The sequence below is a fragment of the Bubalus kerabau genome, chromosome 1 (assembly GCF_029407905.1).
Source record: "Bubalus kerabau isolate K-KA32 ecotype Philippines breed swamp buffalo chromosome 1, PCC_UOA_SB_1v2, whole genome shotgun sequence".
Lineage (NCBI taxonomy): Eukaryota > Metazoa > Chordata > Mammalia > Artiodactyla > Bovidae > Bubalus > Bubalus kerabau.
Window position 1 is genome coordinate 98,353,931 of NC_073624.1, and position 16,711 is coordinate 98,370,641.

At 37.3% G+C, this 16,711-nt stretch overlaps 2 protein-coding genes across 6 annotated transcripts in view; one reads left to right on the top strand and one right to left on the bottom strand.

The window, feature by feature from the left end:
- CEP83 (centrosomal protein 83) overlaps window positions 1–11,359 on the top strand; it is a 136,338-nt gene extending 124,979 nt beyond the window's left edge. For all 4 annotated transcript variants that reach the window (XM_055585404.1, XM_055585393.1, XM_055585382.1 and 1 more), the window contains 3 exons: window positions 8,462–8,565; window positions 10,031–10,220; window positions 11,189–11,359. In XM_055585404.1, the coding sequence (XP_055441379.1) occupies window positions 8,462–8,565; window positions 10,031–10,220; window positions 11,189–11,293 (399 nt within the window). In that variant the 3' untranslated portion in view covers window positions 11,294–11,359. The remainder of the gene's footprint in view (window positions 1–8,461; window positions 8,566–10,030; window positions 10,221–11,188) is intronic.
- A 1,909-nt stretch (window positions 11,360–13,268) lies between these two features.
- PLXNC1 (plexin C1) overlaps window positions 13,269–16,711 on the bottom strand; it is a 332,800-nt gene continuing 329,357 nt past the window's right edge. Inside the window, exons 31-34 of one of the 2 annotated variants that reach the window (XM_055585371.1) lie at window positions 16,468–16,608; window positions 16,312–16,386; window positions 15,093–15,222; window positions 13,269–14,505 (exon numbers count right to left, since the gene is read on the bottom strand). In XM_055585371.1, coding sequence (XP_055441346.1) covers window positions 15,118–15,222; window positions 16,312–16,386; window positions 16,468–16,608 — 321 coding nt within the window. In that variant the 3' untranslated portion in view covers window positions 13,269–14,505; window positions 15,093–15,117. Of the gene's footprint in view, window positions 15,223–16,311; window positions 16,387–16,467; window positions 16,609–16,711 lie in introns of both variants that reach the window. The other variant, XM_055585362.1, reaches the window with a different exon arrangement.

The window sequence follows — 16,711 nt, forward strand, 5'->3', positions numbered from 1 at the left end:
GGGACTTCCAGAAAACATCTCTTTCTGGTTCATTGACTACACTAAAGCCTTTGACTGTGGATCACAACAAACTGGAAAATTCTTCAAGAGATCGGAATACCAGATCACTTTACCTGCCTCCTGAGAAAATTGTATGCAGGTTCAGAAGTAACAGTTAGAACTGAATATGTAACGACAGACTGGTTCAAAATTGGGAAAGGAGTGCATCACGGCTGTATTTTATCACCCTGTTTATTTAACTTCTATGCAGAGTACATCATGCAGAATGCTGGGCTGGATAAAGCTCAAGCTGAAATCAAGATTGCTGGGAGAAATATCAATAACCTCAGATATGCAGATGACACCACCCTTATGGCAGAATGCAAAGAGGAACTAAAGAGCCTCTTGATGAAGGTGAAAGGAGAGTGAAAAAACTGGCTTAAAACTCACCATTCAAAAAACTAAGATCATGGCATCCAGTCCCATCACTTCATGGCAAATAGATGGGGAAACAGTGGAAACAGTGACAGACTATTTTGGGGGGCTCCAAAATCACTGCAGATGGTGCTTGCAGCCATGAAATTAAAAGACGCTTGCTCCTTGGAAGAAAAGTTATGACAAACCTAGACAGTATATTAAAAAGCAGAGACATTACTTTGCCAACAAAGGTCCATCTTGTGAAAGCTATGGTTTTTCCGGTGGTCATGTATGGATGAGAGAGTTGAGCCATAAAGAAGGCTGAACACCCAAGAATTGATGCTTTCGAACTGTGGTGTCGGAGAAGACTTCTGAGAGTCCCTTGGACTGCAAGGAGATCAAACCAGTCCATCCTTAAGGAAATCAACCCGAATATTCATTGGAAGGACTGATGCTGAAGCTGAAGCACCAATACTTTGGTCACCTGATGCTGGAAAAGATAGAAGACAGGAGGAGAAGGGGATGACAGAGGATGAGATAGTTGGATGGCATCACTGATTCAATGGGACATGAGTTTAAACAAGCTCCAGGAGATGATGAAGGACAGGGAAGCCTGGCATGCAGCAGTCCATGGGGTCACAAAAAGCTGGACACAATTGAGCGACTGAACAACAACCTTGTGATCGTTGTTGGGGGCTTTGTCCAGAGTTGTTCCTGTGGAATAGTAGGTATGCAGGTCTGATTGAAGTGGAACATAGTTTCTCCAAGGACTTTTGTTGTGAAGAACAGAGAACTGGGGTAAGATAGCTCAGATTGTGGGAGCAAAGGCTTCTTTTAAGAAGAAATTATAGGATGATTCAGTTGCAGGGGGAAAACTGATAATGCGGGAGAAAGAGGGCAAATGAAGGGACGATGTGTTTTAGTAGGCAGAAGGGCGTTAGATTCAGTTCAGAGGGGGAAGGGATTGGGACACAGTCTCTGTTGTAACGGGAAAGATGACAAAATATTTAGTTGTAAATTCCTGATAAATTGATGGATGTAATGGGAATGTGTGGAAATTCTCTACTGATTGCTGCTATTTTTTCAATGTGAAAAAGAGTCGGGGTTACCAGCTCAGACTGTGAAGAGTGGAGGTCTAACAGATTTGAGGAGAGACAAGAAGTTGTGAAAGAATATAAGAGTTTGGGAGAGTGATTGGACTGGGGGAATTAGTAGAAATCCCAGGTACCCTCTGGGGCCCATTTGACGTTGTTTAGTCACTCAGTCATGACTGACTCTGGGACCCCATGGACTATAGCCTGCCAGACTCCTCTGTCCTTCAGATTTCCCAGGCAAGAATAGTGGAGTAGGTTACTATTTTCTTCTCCAGGGAATTGTCCTGACTCAGGGATTGAACCCATGTCTCCTGCTTGGCGGATGGGTTCTTTACCACTGAGCCACCTGGGAAGCCCCATTTGAAGTTAGTGCTGGTTAATTTGAGACCAGTCAGCATAATTTTGTGTATGTGTGAGTGCACGTGTACATGCCAGCTATATTTCAGTTGCTATAGGTTCAACTGTGCAGTCAGTAGAGTCGTATTTAACTAAGGTCATTTCCTCCAGGTGAGTTTGAAGACGGAGACTTGAGTCAAGATAATGAGGGATCTATGAGGAAATTAAGATAACGTTAAGAGTCTAAGGCATTCATTGAGTCTACTAGTCAACCAGCCATGCAGCTCTTTTATAACATTCCAGCTCAGTTCCTGGCAAAGAAGAGTGCTCAGTAAATGGCTGTTTGTTTTTACAGTGATGAGGATAACAGTGTCATGACTCCTGTCTTCAAGAAGCTTATCTCCAGGTTAAGAGGCAAACTTCAGGGTCCATCTTTTACACTGATGCCATATTAATCTTTTCAAAACAATGCTTTTACCCATCAGTCCACTGCAGGAGAACCTTCAGGGGACTCCACATTCTTATAGAATTACAGATTCTTATTCAATTCTTATCCTTTCTAAAAAGCCTTTTCTCATGTTTTTGTCCTTATTGATTGGAGTTCCCTCAGAAATCCCTACAGTTTGTATTACCTATGATTAAAATAGGGCCCAATTAAGTGGGCACTCTGTATATGTGTGTGTATATAAATATACATACTTGGTTAAGATTTGATGAAAGTGAAAAATTGCTGCAGTTTAAATGAGCAGTAAAAATGGAGAAGTATAACTAGATTTTAAGATATAAGTTTTATATAATAATGAAGTATTAAGTATTTCCATCTTTAACATGTCTGCTGATAGTTGAACTAAAATACCTAAAAGGAGCATATGCTTTTGATAATAACAGACTAGGAAATATGTGGATCAGCTCTCCACATGAGAACTAGAAGAAGCAGACAAAATATCTTTAAAAATATCCCCATGAAGGGCAGTGAAGAATTAGGAGGCCAAGGTCCTGGAGAGAGAGAAACCTAGAGAGGGGAGCACAGCATTTGGCTGCCTTTCCCTTAGAGGAGACTGCCAGTTCTAGAAGAGAGAGCTGAGAAGTGAAGCAGAGCTTTTGACAACCTCATAGGGGAACAAAAATCAGAGTTCAGAATCTGCTAGAGAGAGGGTCTCAGGTCTGAGTCCACTAGTGTTTTGGGTTGACATTGTGAAGGAACATACATACCCTTGGACTAAGAGTGAGCTGAAAATAGCTTGGTCCTTGCAGGTACTGAAGCACAGCTTCAGATGATCTGTCCTCATAACTAGATTAAATTAACACCTATTTGTTAGTGTTCCTAGCTGCCTGCCAGAAACAAGTATAAATCTTTTCTAAGGGAAACTAACATTGTAGGCTTCAAGTTACTTCCTCAGGTTTTAAATTATAATATCTATCCCTAATAAAAAATAAACATAGACATCACTGCACATTTATTGGAATGACTAAAATCCAAAACACTGACAGTATCAACTGCTGTTAAGGATATGGAACAATAGGAACTTGAATTTATTACTGGTGGGATTGTAAAATGATACAGCCATTTTGGAAGATCCTTTGGCAGTTTCCTACAAAGCTGAAATAGTCTGGCCATACAGTCCAGTGGTCACACTCCTAAGTATTTATTCAAACGAGTTGAAGACTTATGTTCTCACACACACGCACAACACTGTGCACAAACATTTATAACAGCTTTGTTCATTATTGCCAAAAGTTGGAAGCAAGAAATATGTCCTTAAGTAGGTGCATGGTTAAAAAAACTTTGCTATATCCACACAAGAGAATATTATTATTATTCTTACATTATCTCTTATATACACAAGGGAATATTATTCAGTGATATAAAGGAAATGAGCTATTAAGCCATACAGAGATATGGAGGAACCTTAAATGCAACCTTACTAAATGAAAAGAGCTGGTCTGAAAAGACTGTTTACTATGTTATTTCAAATACATGACGTTCTAGAAAAGGCAAAACTATGGAGACAGAAAAAATATCAATGGTTGCCAGACTTTGTGAGGTTAGGGAATAGGGATAAACAGGTAGGGCACAGGGAATTTTTATGGCAGTGAAACTGTTTTTGTATGATGCTACAATACTGGACATGACTGAACAATTAACACACACAGTAGTGGATACATGACATTATGCATGTGATGGAACCATAGAACTGAACAGCACAAAGGATGACAGTGAAAACTGTGGACCTCAGTTAATGTATCAATATGGGGTCATCAGTTTTAACAAATTTCTATTAATAATGGTTTAAAAATAGCTGCATGAGGAAATAACACTGAAAATCAAGAGAAGTAACAACCAATGTAAGCAAACCCCCCACAGGGGATCCAAGTAATGGAGTTATCAGACACAGACTTTAAAAGTACCATGTTAAAAAAAAAAAAATAAAAGTACCATGTTGTGTATGCTCCAGAATAAGTGCTTGAGAATTGCACCAGAAAACTAGAAGACATTTTTTTTTAATGGCAAGTTGAGAACTAAAAAACACTGAATTAACTGAATTATGAACTCTGTGGGTAGATTTAGCAGAAATCAATAAAGAGAAAGTATACAGTAGAGAAAATTTAACTTGCCAAGGCTGATCAATCTGAAAAGATGGTGATAAAATTGATCCTCCCCAGACTCCTCATAGGTAGATAAGTAAATAAACGGAATGGACAATATAATGGGCCCTGGTAGCTCAGACGGTAAAGCATCTGCCTGCAGTGCAGGAGACCCGGGTTCAATCCCGATGAAAAGGGGGATATCGCTACACATCTTACAGATATTAAAACAATATTATAAAAATAACTATGTTAATAATGCAATTTAGGTGAACAAATTCCTTGAACATCTCAATAAAACTAATACAAAAATTAGGAAATCTAAATAGTCCTGTATCTATAAGGGAAATGGAATCCTTAATTTAAAACCTTCCATAGAGAAAATTTGATACTTGTATAATAAAATTATTACCACAGTAAATCTAGTTAATAGTTAACATCCATCACCATACATAGCTACAGAATTGTTTTTCTTGTGATGAGAACTTTTAAGATAAATCTCTTAGCGACTTTCAAATATGCAGTACAGTGTTATTAACTATAATCAGCATGCTGTACATTACATCCATAGGACTTATTTATTTTTTAACTGAAAGTTTGTACCTTTTGATCTGCTTCACCCACTTCACCCATCCCTCACCCCCTGCTTTTGGCAACTGCGCATCTGTTCTCTATATCTTTGAGCTTATTTTATTTTAAAGATTACACATATAAGTGAGATTACATGGTAGTTTTTCTTTCTCAGTCTAATTTATTATACTTAGCAAAATGTCCTCAAGATCCATCCATGTTGTTGCAAATGGCAAGATTTTCTTTATTATGGCTGAACCATATTCTAATGTATGTGCATCACATTTTCTTTATCCATTTATCCATTGATGGACACTTGCTCCATGTCTTGGCTATTGTAAATAAGGCTTCAGTGAACGTGGGGTGCATATGCCTTTTCAAGTTAGTATTTTTGTTTTTCTTAGATAAATATCCAGAAGTGGAATTACTGGTAGTTCTATTTTTAATTTTTTGAGGAATCTCCATACTATTTTCCATGTGTGCGTGCTTAGTTGCTAAGTTGTGTCAGACTCTTTGCAACCCCATGCACTAGATAGCCCAGGCTCCTTTGTCCATGGAATTTTCCAGGCAAGAATACTGGAACGGTTTGCCATTTCTCAGTCCAGGAATCTTTCAACCCAGGGATCAAGCTCATGTCTCCTGTGCCTGCTGCATTGGCAGATTCTTCAGCACGGAGCCACCTGGGAAGCGCCTGCTGTTTTCCGTAGTGGCTGCACAATCCTACCAACAGTGCAAGAGGGTTCCCTTTTTTCCACATTCTCACCAACAGTTGTTTCTTGTCTGAGAACATCCATTCTAACAGTTGTGATATCTCATTGTGGTTTTTACTTGCATTTCTGTGATGTTCAGTTCTTTCTTTACATAGACAACAAACAGAAAATAAAATATTTAAATCCATTTACCTTAGCATAAGAAATACAAAATACTTAGGAACAAATCTAATGAAAGATATGCAAGTCTACACTGAAAACAACAAATATTGCTAAGAAAAACCGAAGATCTAGCTAAAGGGAAACTATACCATATTTGATTTGAAAGACTCAATATTAAGATGTCAGTTCTTCCCAAACTGACCTACCAATTGAATACAATTCTAATCAAAATTTCTGTAGTTTTCCTTGTGGAAACTGGAAAGTAGATTCTAAAATTCATATTAAAAGTACAAAGGACCAGAACAACCAAGGCAATCTTGAAGAACAACAAAAAAGCTGGAGGACTTAAAGGTTGTGGGGTCAATTGGTTATCCTTAACCCAACCTAATTAGATAAAAATGAACCATAGACCCAAATGTGAGGCTAAAAAAATAAAACTGCTAGAAAGAAGCTTGAGGAGAAAATCTTAATCTCTTGGGATAAGTAAAGATTTCTGAAACAGGACATTAAAAAAAGAACTAATCCTAAGAGATATAATTGATAAAGACATTAAAGTGTCACTTTTTTTTTTAATAAAATGACACTCTTAAGAGAAAAAATATTACCACACACTGGGAGGTCAATCTGCCATACATATATCTGACAAAGTATTCATATTCTGAGTATGTAAAGAATTCCTACAAATAGATTACTCAAAATATTTTCTTAAACAGGGAAAAGACTAGGACAAACATTTCATTAAAAAAGGATATCCAGATGGCCAGTATGCATAAAAAGATACTCACCCTCATTAGACAACAGGAAAATGCAAATTAAAGGTACAGTGACATATTATTCTATTCCACCAGAGTAGCTAAAATTATAAAAGACTGACCATACCAAGTGTTGGTAAGGATGCAGAGCAGTTAGAACTCGCATATATTGCTGGTGGGCATGTGATTAATGGGCTTTCCTGATGGCTCAGACGGTAAAGAATCCACCTACAATGCAGGAGACCTGGGTTCAATCCCTGGGTCAGGAAGATCCCCTGGAGAACGGCATGGCAACCCACTCCAGTATTCTTGTCTGGAAAATCCCATGGATAGAGGAGCCTGGTGGGCTATAGTCCATGGGGTCACACAGTCAGACATGGCTAAGCATGCACACAAGATGTGACTAATAATTTGTTAGAACCACTTTAGAAAACTACTAGTTTTACTAAAGTTAAAACGTATGTATTCTGTATGACTCATTCCTGAATATGTACTCAAAGAGAAATGAGGACATATATCTACCAAAAGCATATTCAGCAGTGCTCGTAAAAACTTTATTCATAGTAGCTTCAAACTAGAAACAATTCAAATTGTTATCAAGAAGAGAATGGATAAAATATGAGGTATTTGTAAAATGGATAATGGTATAACAATAGAGAACTGTGATATGCAATAAACATAACTTAATCATAGAGATGAAATGTTGAACAACAGAAAATCGAGAGATGGAAGTATATACACTGTATGATTTCTTTGTGTGTGGGTGAATAAATAGAGTCCTGAATCACCTGTCAATACATTAATATATACTTGTGCTAATAAAGGACAGAAAAGTGGTTTTAGTGCCAGGGTAGGCAGTGAGTGAACTCTGCCTGTAAGCAATACCATGAATAAATCTCCCAGTCTTGAGTAAAAGGAAAAAGCCATCTGTAAAAGAATGTGCGCTATGATTCTGTTTGCATGAAGTTCAAAAACAGGCAAAACTAAACTGCAGCTTTAGAAGTAGATTAGTTGGTTATGCTTTCAGAGGACAGGGAGGGTAGAGATTGAAAGAGGAAAGCGTAGGGGCCCTTTTGTACGGCAGCGCTCTGACCCATGAGGTGACACCAGTGTTTGCTTTGCCGTTTTGCATTCTGCTGTACATTCATATTCTACGCATTCTTCAGTAAGCCTGTTAGTAAAGAGTTAGAAGCCAAAAACCTAAAAGGTCTATAGCTACTAAATGAGTGTCAACATTTATAGGTGTTTTTCTGCCTTTTTTTTTAAAGGCAAACTTTTTATAAAATTAAAAAGATATTACCTTTTTTCATTTACTTGTTTTGCATTATACATAGATCTCTCCATATTATTAGAAAATTTTCCCTTTAGAAAGGCATGCTTTCAAACTGAGATGCACCCATAATCAGTCTTAGCTGTCTGATCCTTTAATTTACTACTTTGGTAGTGATTTATCAATTGCAAACTTGCTTTTAATTTTAAATTTATAGTTATTTTAAACCCACGATATCTTCTGGGAGAATGAAGAGCTCATGATTATCAGGTGACAGGCAAACTCATTAGTAAAATTTGACTTCTTCCCTTCTTCCCTTTCCTTATTGATGCTAATTTTCTGGTTTGGCATTTATAATAGTTCTGTTTGTTACTTTGAGGGTATGAGCTAGATCTGTGCATTATTATCTTTGTGATTTTCAATAAGCATTGTATCCAGTGATCTTTGCTCTGATTATTCGCTGAAAATACTTACCTCTAAAATTTTTTTGGTGAGTAAAATATTCACTATATAGCTTTGTTCAAATAGAGTATGTATTAGCATACTTGTTCAAATTAATTGTTTCTCTCTTTTTTTTTTTTTTAGAGAAAATCTCTTCATGAAAACAAATTAAAGAGACTGCAGGAAAAGGTAGAAATCTTAGAGGCAAAGAGAGAAGAATTGGAAACAGAAAATCAGGTGTTAAATAGGTAGTATGTTTGTATGTATATATGCCCCATGTGATATTTTGACGTTATAGAACGTTGTTTCTGAGTATAATGTACTTGGGTTGCTTTTAAAATATAAATTTAAAACAACCCTAAAACTTCATTAGACTCCTAATTCATTATCTTTGCTATTTTTTTTCTGATTGAATGTTTCTTCAAACCAAAAGATCTTTAACATATGCATTTCTGTTTTGTATGGTTGGGACTGACGGAAAGGTCAATCCCTGCCTTTGGTAGCCAGGAGTGGTGTAAATCCTTGCTGCTGAGACAAGACAGTTTAGTGATTACAAGTTCGAAATTGTGGCCACAACTTTGAATCAAGGCTCAGTTTTTTAATGTTTTGGTGGGTAAAATATTATTGGGCAGTAGTTTCTGGTTTTTATTTATATCTCAGCACAACTAATAATCTGCATCATTAGCATTTTTGAGCAGAGATTTACCATTTTAATTTAGTAGTACTGGCATTGTATGACCCATGTGATTTAAGTTAATAAAATCTTTTCAAATTCAGCTAATTAGTGATAGTCTTCAGCATTTAGACAGTATCAGACTTTTCTGTAATGGAAGCTGCCTGTATGTCAAGCAGTGATGCTTTACAGTGTGCACTGGTCTTCTTGGGTATAATTAGTACTAAAATGTGAACAGTTGTGTGTGGTTTTTTTTTTTTTTAGAACATCCAAGAGGTTTCCAGACTGTGGAATAAATGCCAGTTTTACAAATACTCTCTGTTCCAAAGTGAGAAGCCACCACATTCATTCTAAAACCAAATTCAACTTATTATTTCAAAATTAATGGTTGTGGAGGAGGTGTTATCAATTCAAGAGTGGGCAGCTATGGCACAGATCACCTAGAACTTTAAATGGTTTTGAAACTATATTTGATTACTTGTGATTATTAGGAAATTAATGTCCAAAAAGGTGGTGAACTCTGAAGGCCTGTAAAGTTTTTTTTAATCCATGTCATTTTCCCTTAAGTTGGGTAGTTTTATCTTTGTCATTAGGTACATTAAAAAATAGGACAAAATGAATTAGCTATGTTTGACCATATTTTACCTACAAAATTCATAATATTCAACCTGGTATTTCCTCTATTTCTGTTTGATTCCTGAAGTAAAATAAGGCACCTTTTTTTTTTTGGAGGCATCCTTTTAGTTTCAAGATTCATGGGTTGGGGGAGTAGAATTAAAAATATCAAAATGTTTTTAATCTCTGACTAATTGTCAAATAAAACTTTAAGTCGACAGCCTACAGGGCCAACAATAACACAGATAATTAAGATGTCATGTCATGTTTCTGTTTATCTGTCTAGGTAAACGACATTTTATGTATTACATATCGGTAAATCTTAAAAATCCTTCCCTCCCAATTAAAATTATGTTCTGTGACTCATACTGTTCTTCAACAGAATATAACTGTATTAAGCAACAGAAATGCTTTTCCTTTTTAAGACAAAATGTTCCATTTGAAGAGTATACAAGGCTTCAAAAAAGACTAAAGGATATACAGAGAAGACATAATGAATTTCGAAGTTTAATTTTGGTTCCTAATATACCTCCATCAGCATCCATCAATCCTGTTAGTCTTCAGTCATCAACTGTGATTCCAGGCATGGAACTGTCCTTCCCTCCTCACATGCAGGTATGTATGGGCATTTATTTTAGGAGAAAACAGATAGATACTTCTGTAAATTTTACCTGTTTAAATAGTTAAAAACCTAAATCTTTACCAGAAAACTTGCTGAGAGTCATAGTGGATTTGAATCTATTCTTCAATGATGGTGTTAGGAGTAAAGTCTCCTACTGGGCACCTGAAAGGAAGAAACTGATAAAGTCTTTGAGTAAACTGTTGAGTCTGTAGGTCACTCATTTAATTCTGATTATTACCAACATTTATGCAAAGGTACTGTACTATGTGCTTTCCATACATTTTATTTAATCCTAATGAAAATGCTTTGAGGGAAGGTATTAGTATTCCCAGTTTGCAGATGAGGAAGCTGAGTCAGAGAGGTGAAGTGACTTGCTCAAGGTCATAACTGAGAGCTGAGTTTCATACCTAAATCTGTCTGTTTCCAAAACTTGAGTTAGTTTTACTTTATCAAATCCCTGAGATGTTGAGGGAACCAAATTGATCAGATGATTTTCAGAAGATGAACTGTTAATAAGCAATGACATTTTGTAATGTTGTAAGCAAGGAAGATTTTTAATGTTGTACGTCACTGAATTGTACTTCTGATGAAGTGCTTTGTTTATATAATAAACTTCTGTTAAACTCGTTTTGTTAGAAAGTTGCCACATAAGTACACCTGGGACCTGCATTAGTATTAATCTAATTTATTCTGTGGTGAACTTTAAACCTAGAGAAGAACAGACTTTGGGTATTGGCTGAAGGCTACAGCCTGAGGCAGGAGAAAAGGGAGGACTAGTTGGTAGTCTAGACCATGCTGGGGTTCTTAGACTGCTAAAATGGTTATCCTTTTCTTGCCAGATGTTGCAGACCTGAATAAAAGAGGCACTGAGGCCACTGCCTAACAGTTATTTTTCCACCAGTTTTTCTAACAGCCTTTCTTGCAATGCTTTTTCTGTTTTTCCTTTTTCTGTGCTTTTAAGGAGGAACAGCATCAAAGGGAACTCTCTCTACTTCGCAAAAGACTAGAAGAACTTGAAACAACACAAAGGAAACAACTAGAGGAACTTGGATCTCCTGGGGAATGATTTGCTTGGAGAAAAGGCAGATCAAAAGGGATGAAATCAGTGACTCAATAAAGCTTGAAGCTTTAATGTATGTGGCATTTAGATGCTTTATTACTGTTTGCCAAAATACTTGGCTGTGCCTCAAGGAAAGGCACTAGCTCCGTGCTGTGTTGCGGGAATGTCAGGATTTTAAGGTTAGAGTAATGGTAAGTGAAGCCCTAAGACAGTTTCAGAGATACTTAGAATATTATTGACAACCCTTTGAGAATGTAAAATAAAGGAACAAATAAGAAGGAACTAAATAGGGAATCAAGTTTTTCAATTATTAATTTTGCTTTGTTGAGTTTTTTTTTGGGGGGGGGGGGTGGCATTTTGCCTAAATAGGACTATGTTGAATTCCCTCCTCTTCTTCTTTGAGGTGCTTACCAATCACATGGTCAGAAACGTTTTCTGGTTTACTATATGTGGAAGTTATTTAAAGTCAGCATAAAACTTAAGATATCTATATATATTACTCAGTTCAGTTGCTCAGTCGTGTCTGACTCTTTGCGACCCCATGAATCGCAGCATGCCAGGCCTCCCTGTCCATCACCAACTCCTGGAGTTCACTCAGACTCACGTCCATCGAGTCAGTGATGCCATCCAGCCATCTCATCCTCTGTCATCCCCTTTTCCTCCTGCCCCCAATCCCTCCCAGCATCAGGGTCTTTTCCAATGAGTCAGCTCGTTGCATGAGGTGGCCAAAGTACTGGAGTTTCAGCTTTAGCATCGTTCCTTCCAGCACTACCTTTTCTAAAAGCTGTGTGCACATAATTTATTAAAAGCTTAATATTTTTATAGTTATATTATTTTTGTGTTTAATTTTGTTTTAACCATACAGTGTAGAAGATCTCACTAATTTTGGCTTCGTTGAGTTAGAATTAATAGAAAATAACAAAGTAAAGTACAAATAATTAAATCCTGTGGCTATATAATAAAACAAGGGCCATTTATTGTAAAACTTGAACCTAGTGGGGTCCCTTTAGAAATAATGTTGGTGTTTAACTTTGTCTCCTCCTGTTTTGGATCTAACCAAATTGTTATAAATGTTTTATTTCTCTGTGTCCCTAAGTATGCCATCATTTGCTTTTTTTATGTAACATCTTTTAAAGGCATTCTGCTGGAATAACTTCATGTCAACTAGGCAAAGCTAAAGTCTGCTGGACCAAGTAGAATGTTCATTATCTAGATGTCATCACATTCAAAATTCCAAGATGACAGTGGAGGCCAGGAGTAAGATTGCAAAGCCTTAACATCATTTAGAAGAAACTAGATTTACTTACTAGATAATACAGCTGCTAATTTACAAAGCATATACAGTGACACTTTGTTCTTGAGAAATAATTTCCATGGAGCAACTTAGAATGAAAAAAATCTATTACTTGAAAATTTGAAGGAAGAAAAAGACAAAAACAGTCCATATTTACATCAAAATGTTTATTTTTGGATATAGACATTTAAAACATTCATCTCCAAGAACTGCTTCAATCAGGTATACAATAAGAAATAGACTTTAAATCCCTAATACAGAAAAAAGTAACAGAATTAGTTTTTAAATGCTGCTGTAGACACTAGTGTTAGAAAAAAGAAAAGTTTATAAATGGTTTTGCACCAAAAAAATATGCAAAGAAACTTGAAAATAGAAATTGTTTGCCATTTATTTCTCTGGTTGCTGTTTAATATAGACCCAGTGACTGATTGTCTCCAGCACACATCTAATTTGGCCATGTACTGCGTTTGGCTAACGTGATCCAAAATGTAATCTAGACAGTGCTTTTCACTGGAGGATTGACAGACACGCTACACACATTAGTGAATCTTCACCACCTCAGTGAGGTAGGCTAGAAATATTATACAGAAATTGAGGCACAAAGAGGGAAGTGACTTGCCCAAAGTCCCCAGCAGCACAGTCCCTGGAAAAGGAGGGAAGTCTCCACACAGGATTCATGTGCCAGAGAGCCGGACAGGGACACCCTCATGTAGCATTTACTAATACTGAGATAAAGCTGTAGCTGATCCTTCGAGATATCTTAGCATTTCTGTACCCTAAAGAGGGGAAGTCTTTTGGGCAACTCTCCTACCCTTGGGTCTCAACTCTCCTGCTGTTCTCCTATGAATGCCTTCACATCAAGACTGCAGCAGCCTTAGATGGGGACGAGACCTTTCTTATAAAGAACCTCTGTGGTAGGATTTTTGAGGTGTGTCCATTGGAAAGACAGTGGCCAGAAGTGACAGGATTGGGAAGGCGCCTATAGGGCAATAAATGCTTATATTCTCTGATCAGTTTGTTGAGATGTCATTGCTCACTCTTTACCAGATAGTGAGAAGCAAAAAGAACTGCATTCATTTAAGACAAATGTACTTTTAAATCCTGCTATCTCATCGATTGTTGTTGGTAAGTGATTTTAAGGAATGTATGATCAATGTTTTATTTGCTACTTGAAAATTTTCCTTTCCTCAGTCTGGGATTTGGAGCACCAAGGGTAAAGGTGCTGCAAAGAAAGTTTAAGAGTTGCCAATTAAACTTTTTACTTCTGGTTTAATAGAAGGAAAACACAGTGGTATTAAAATTGGTCATGAGCAGCAAAAATTCAGGAATAAAAAATCAGCAATAAAAAGACTACAGTATAACTAGATAGGGAATTCTTTTTTTTAAAAAAGGCATGAATAAAACAGGTATTCTTAACTCTTTCTCTTGTGAGGAATACTTTCAAAAAGTACATAGTAAGACTAAGATACCAAGTTGTATACTAATATTTTTCAGGCCATGGGCCTCAAATATATATATATATTCATATATAATACTCCAGTGTGAACAGCAATTTCATGAAATGTAAAATGTATTTTTTAAAATCACACACAAGTATTTATAACCACAGGGTTCACCAGAAGTCTAAAGCAAGGAGATAGTAGTACAGAAGTGTAGGATTAGGGGACGAAGTTACTCTTTCATAGACAGTTCTGATTGAAGTTCTTCGAAACAAGTGATTTTTTTTTTTTTTTACAATAGCCTACACGTCTACTATTGAATACATTTAATATGGAAAAATAAAATGAAGAAAAGATAGGTACTTTAAAGTGTTTGGGTAAGATGCTGTCACGAAGCCTACTCCCTCTCCTTGCTTTAGAGCTCTCTAGTGAAATGGAGGTGAGTTTGATGGAGTACAGTCGGCGACCACTGAAAAACACGAGCCCTTTCAACAATGTTGCAACACCGTTAGTTTTTGGTTTAAAAACACACACACACACACACACACTCACAAATGCTAAGTGTACACACTACCAAATTCTGCGGTCAGCTTTTCCAGGAACTACTGGGGAAAAGTCTCAATGCTGCAGATCCCCGAGGGTGCCCGCACACCCAACCTTGTTTCCAGATGACTCATTTCACAGTTTGTTTTGATCATTAGCAATGTCCCTTGTCTGCAGAGGTGCAGTGTAGTTACAAGTGCTACATAGCTGTAGTTTTCAAACAAAACCACTTATATCATTGTGCTTAAGTGGAGAGTGTAGTTAAACAATACTGACCCTTGCTTACTGGCCCTATATTCTCTGTAAACAAGGAGGCTGTTTGAAACAACCACTTCAGCTCTATTTACAGAAGGGTTCCCACAGTACACACACAGGCACAGTGGTTGATAGGCTTTCTAAAAGCTGTGCGTGTGCCTTGGTCTCTTAAAAAAAGACAGTGCTCAAAGTGGAACCTATGTGCAAACTTAAACTCACAACACAGAGTAGCTCAAGCAGCCATTTTGCTCCCAAGTCATCTGAAGAACTTTACCAGATTAAGCCAGGCCCAAGAGTGCTTACATCCACTTGCATTTCTTCTTTTCCTCAAATAAGACTTTTACATGCAAGAGTTGTTTCTGAGCTTCTTCCAGCCCTCGTTCTCTTTCTAGTTTATTTAGAATCTGTTGACAATTAGAACAGTTATTTTAGATATTGTGGTTTTAGCATTACAATTCTGTTTTTTTTTTTGCATTCCTGATGCTGTGAGTGGTAAATCTGTATGAAACAGATGCCAAGATTTTCTCCGATCATTTACATACTCACTTTGCAAGTTGTTTTGCTAAGTCATTATCACAGGATCAACAACACTTCAGCTTAAAATAGAAACTCTCAAGAAATACCGAACTACTTGCTTACAAATATGGGGCCAGAATTCCAAGGCCCTGTTTTATGCATTATGTCACAGCCATTCCAAGCACAGCAAGCATTCCTGGGCAGCCAACATGCAGGCAAGTATTTCTTCTTAATGCAGCAGGCAGGGGGCATCCTGGTCAGAGATGTCTACCTCCCTTGCCCTCCCCTTCCCTCCCCTCCCAGTGCTTCCCTTCTAACCCCTGACCCCTGGAAAGAGGGATGCTTATCATGTTTAAGGAACTCATTGCCTCTACCCTACCTTAGTGCTTCACTTGATCTTCAAGTAGCAAATGGAATTGGTGAGCTATTCTCACCATTGACATGGATAGCCTGTCCCAGCATGACTGAGTGGGGGGAATCAGGGAAGGGGGAATTAACATTTATTTGGAAACAGCGCATCTGATGACTGTGTCTGTGTGAATTCCCAAAGAAAAAAATCCAGATTAAGGAGAATTAATCATAAAGGAGAATGGTTTATTGAAATAGTTGCTTAAGTTAGAAATATGTCATACTTTTAACTACTGAATACAGAATCTAGGCGATTTAACAAGCTTAGCCTTCATTTTAGCAGATTACAATCAAGCATAAGCAGGTCCCTTTTATTAGGACCACTACTTACTCATCAAAGTTAACTGTGTCAGTAGGCCCCATTAAATCAAATGGCTGGTCCAAAGGTGGGCAGCCACACGCAGGGTCTGGCTTGGTGCCAGGATCCCGCATCTCAGACAGCCTTCCTGGCTTCCCTTTCTGGCCATGTGGGATGCCAGAGCCATCCTGAGACCTACAGGATGCTTTATAACCAAATTCTAGTGGCTGATTCGTATCTGTTTTTTTAAAAATGTTATTTAAAATCTTACCTCATCAAAATATTTTATGATGTATTTGTAGATTTCTGTCAAGGCCACTTCTTCATTAAATTCATTTTCATGTTTCTTAAAGAAAGAAAGCCTTGTTGAGAGATTCTGAAGGCTTAAGTACCCAAATATAATCTTATTTCTACTTTCTAACAATACCTTAGATTCCTGAGTTAAGAATTCTTCCATCTCTGAAGATGACAATGGAGGCAAATCCCTGATTGCTTTGTAATAAGACTTTACTTCCTCTTTGTAGGTTGGGATATCCTTGGCATAGAGAAGTTTATTAGTTGGTGCTTCCTGAAAAAAAGCAGCAACCACCAAGAGTTTAAAAAACCATCAGGAAATGATAGCAGTGCCAATGTAGCTGAACCTCCACCACTATGACTAGTCTTTTCTCCTG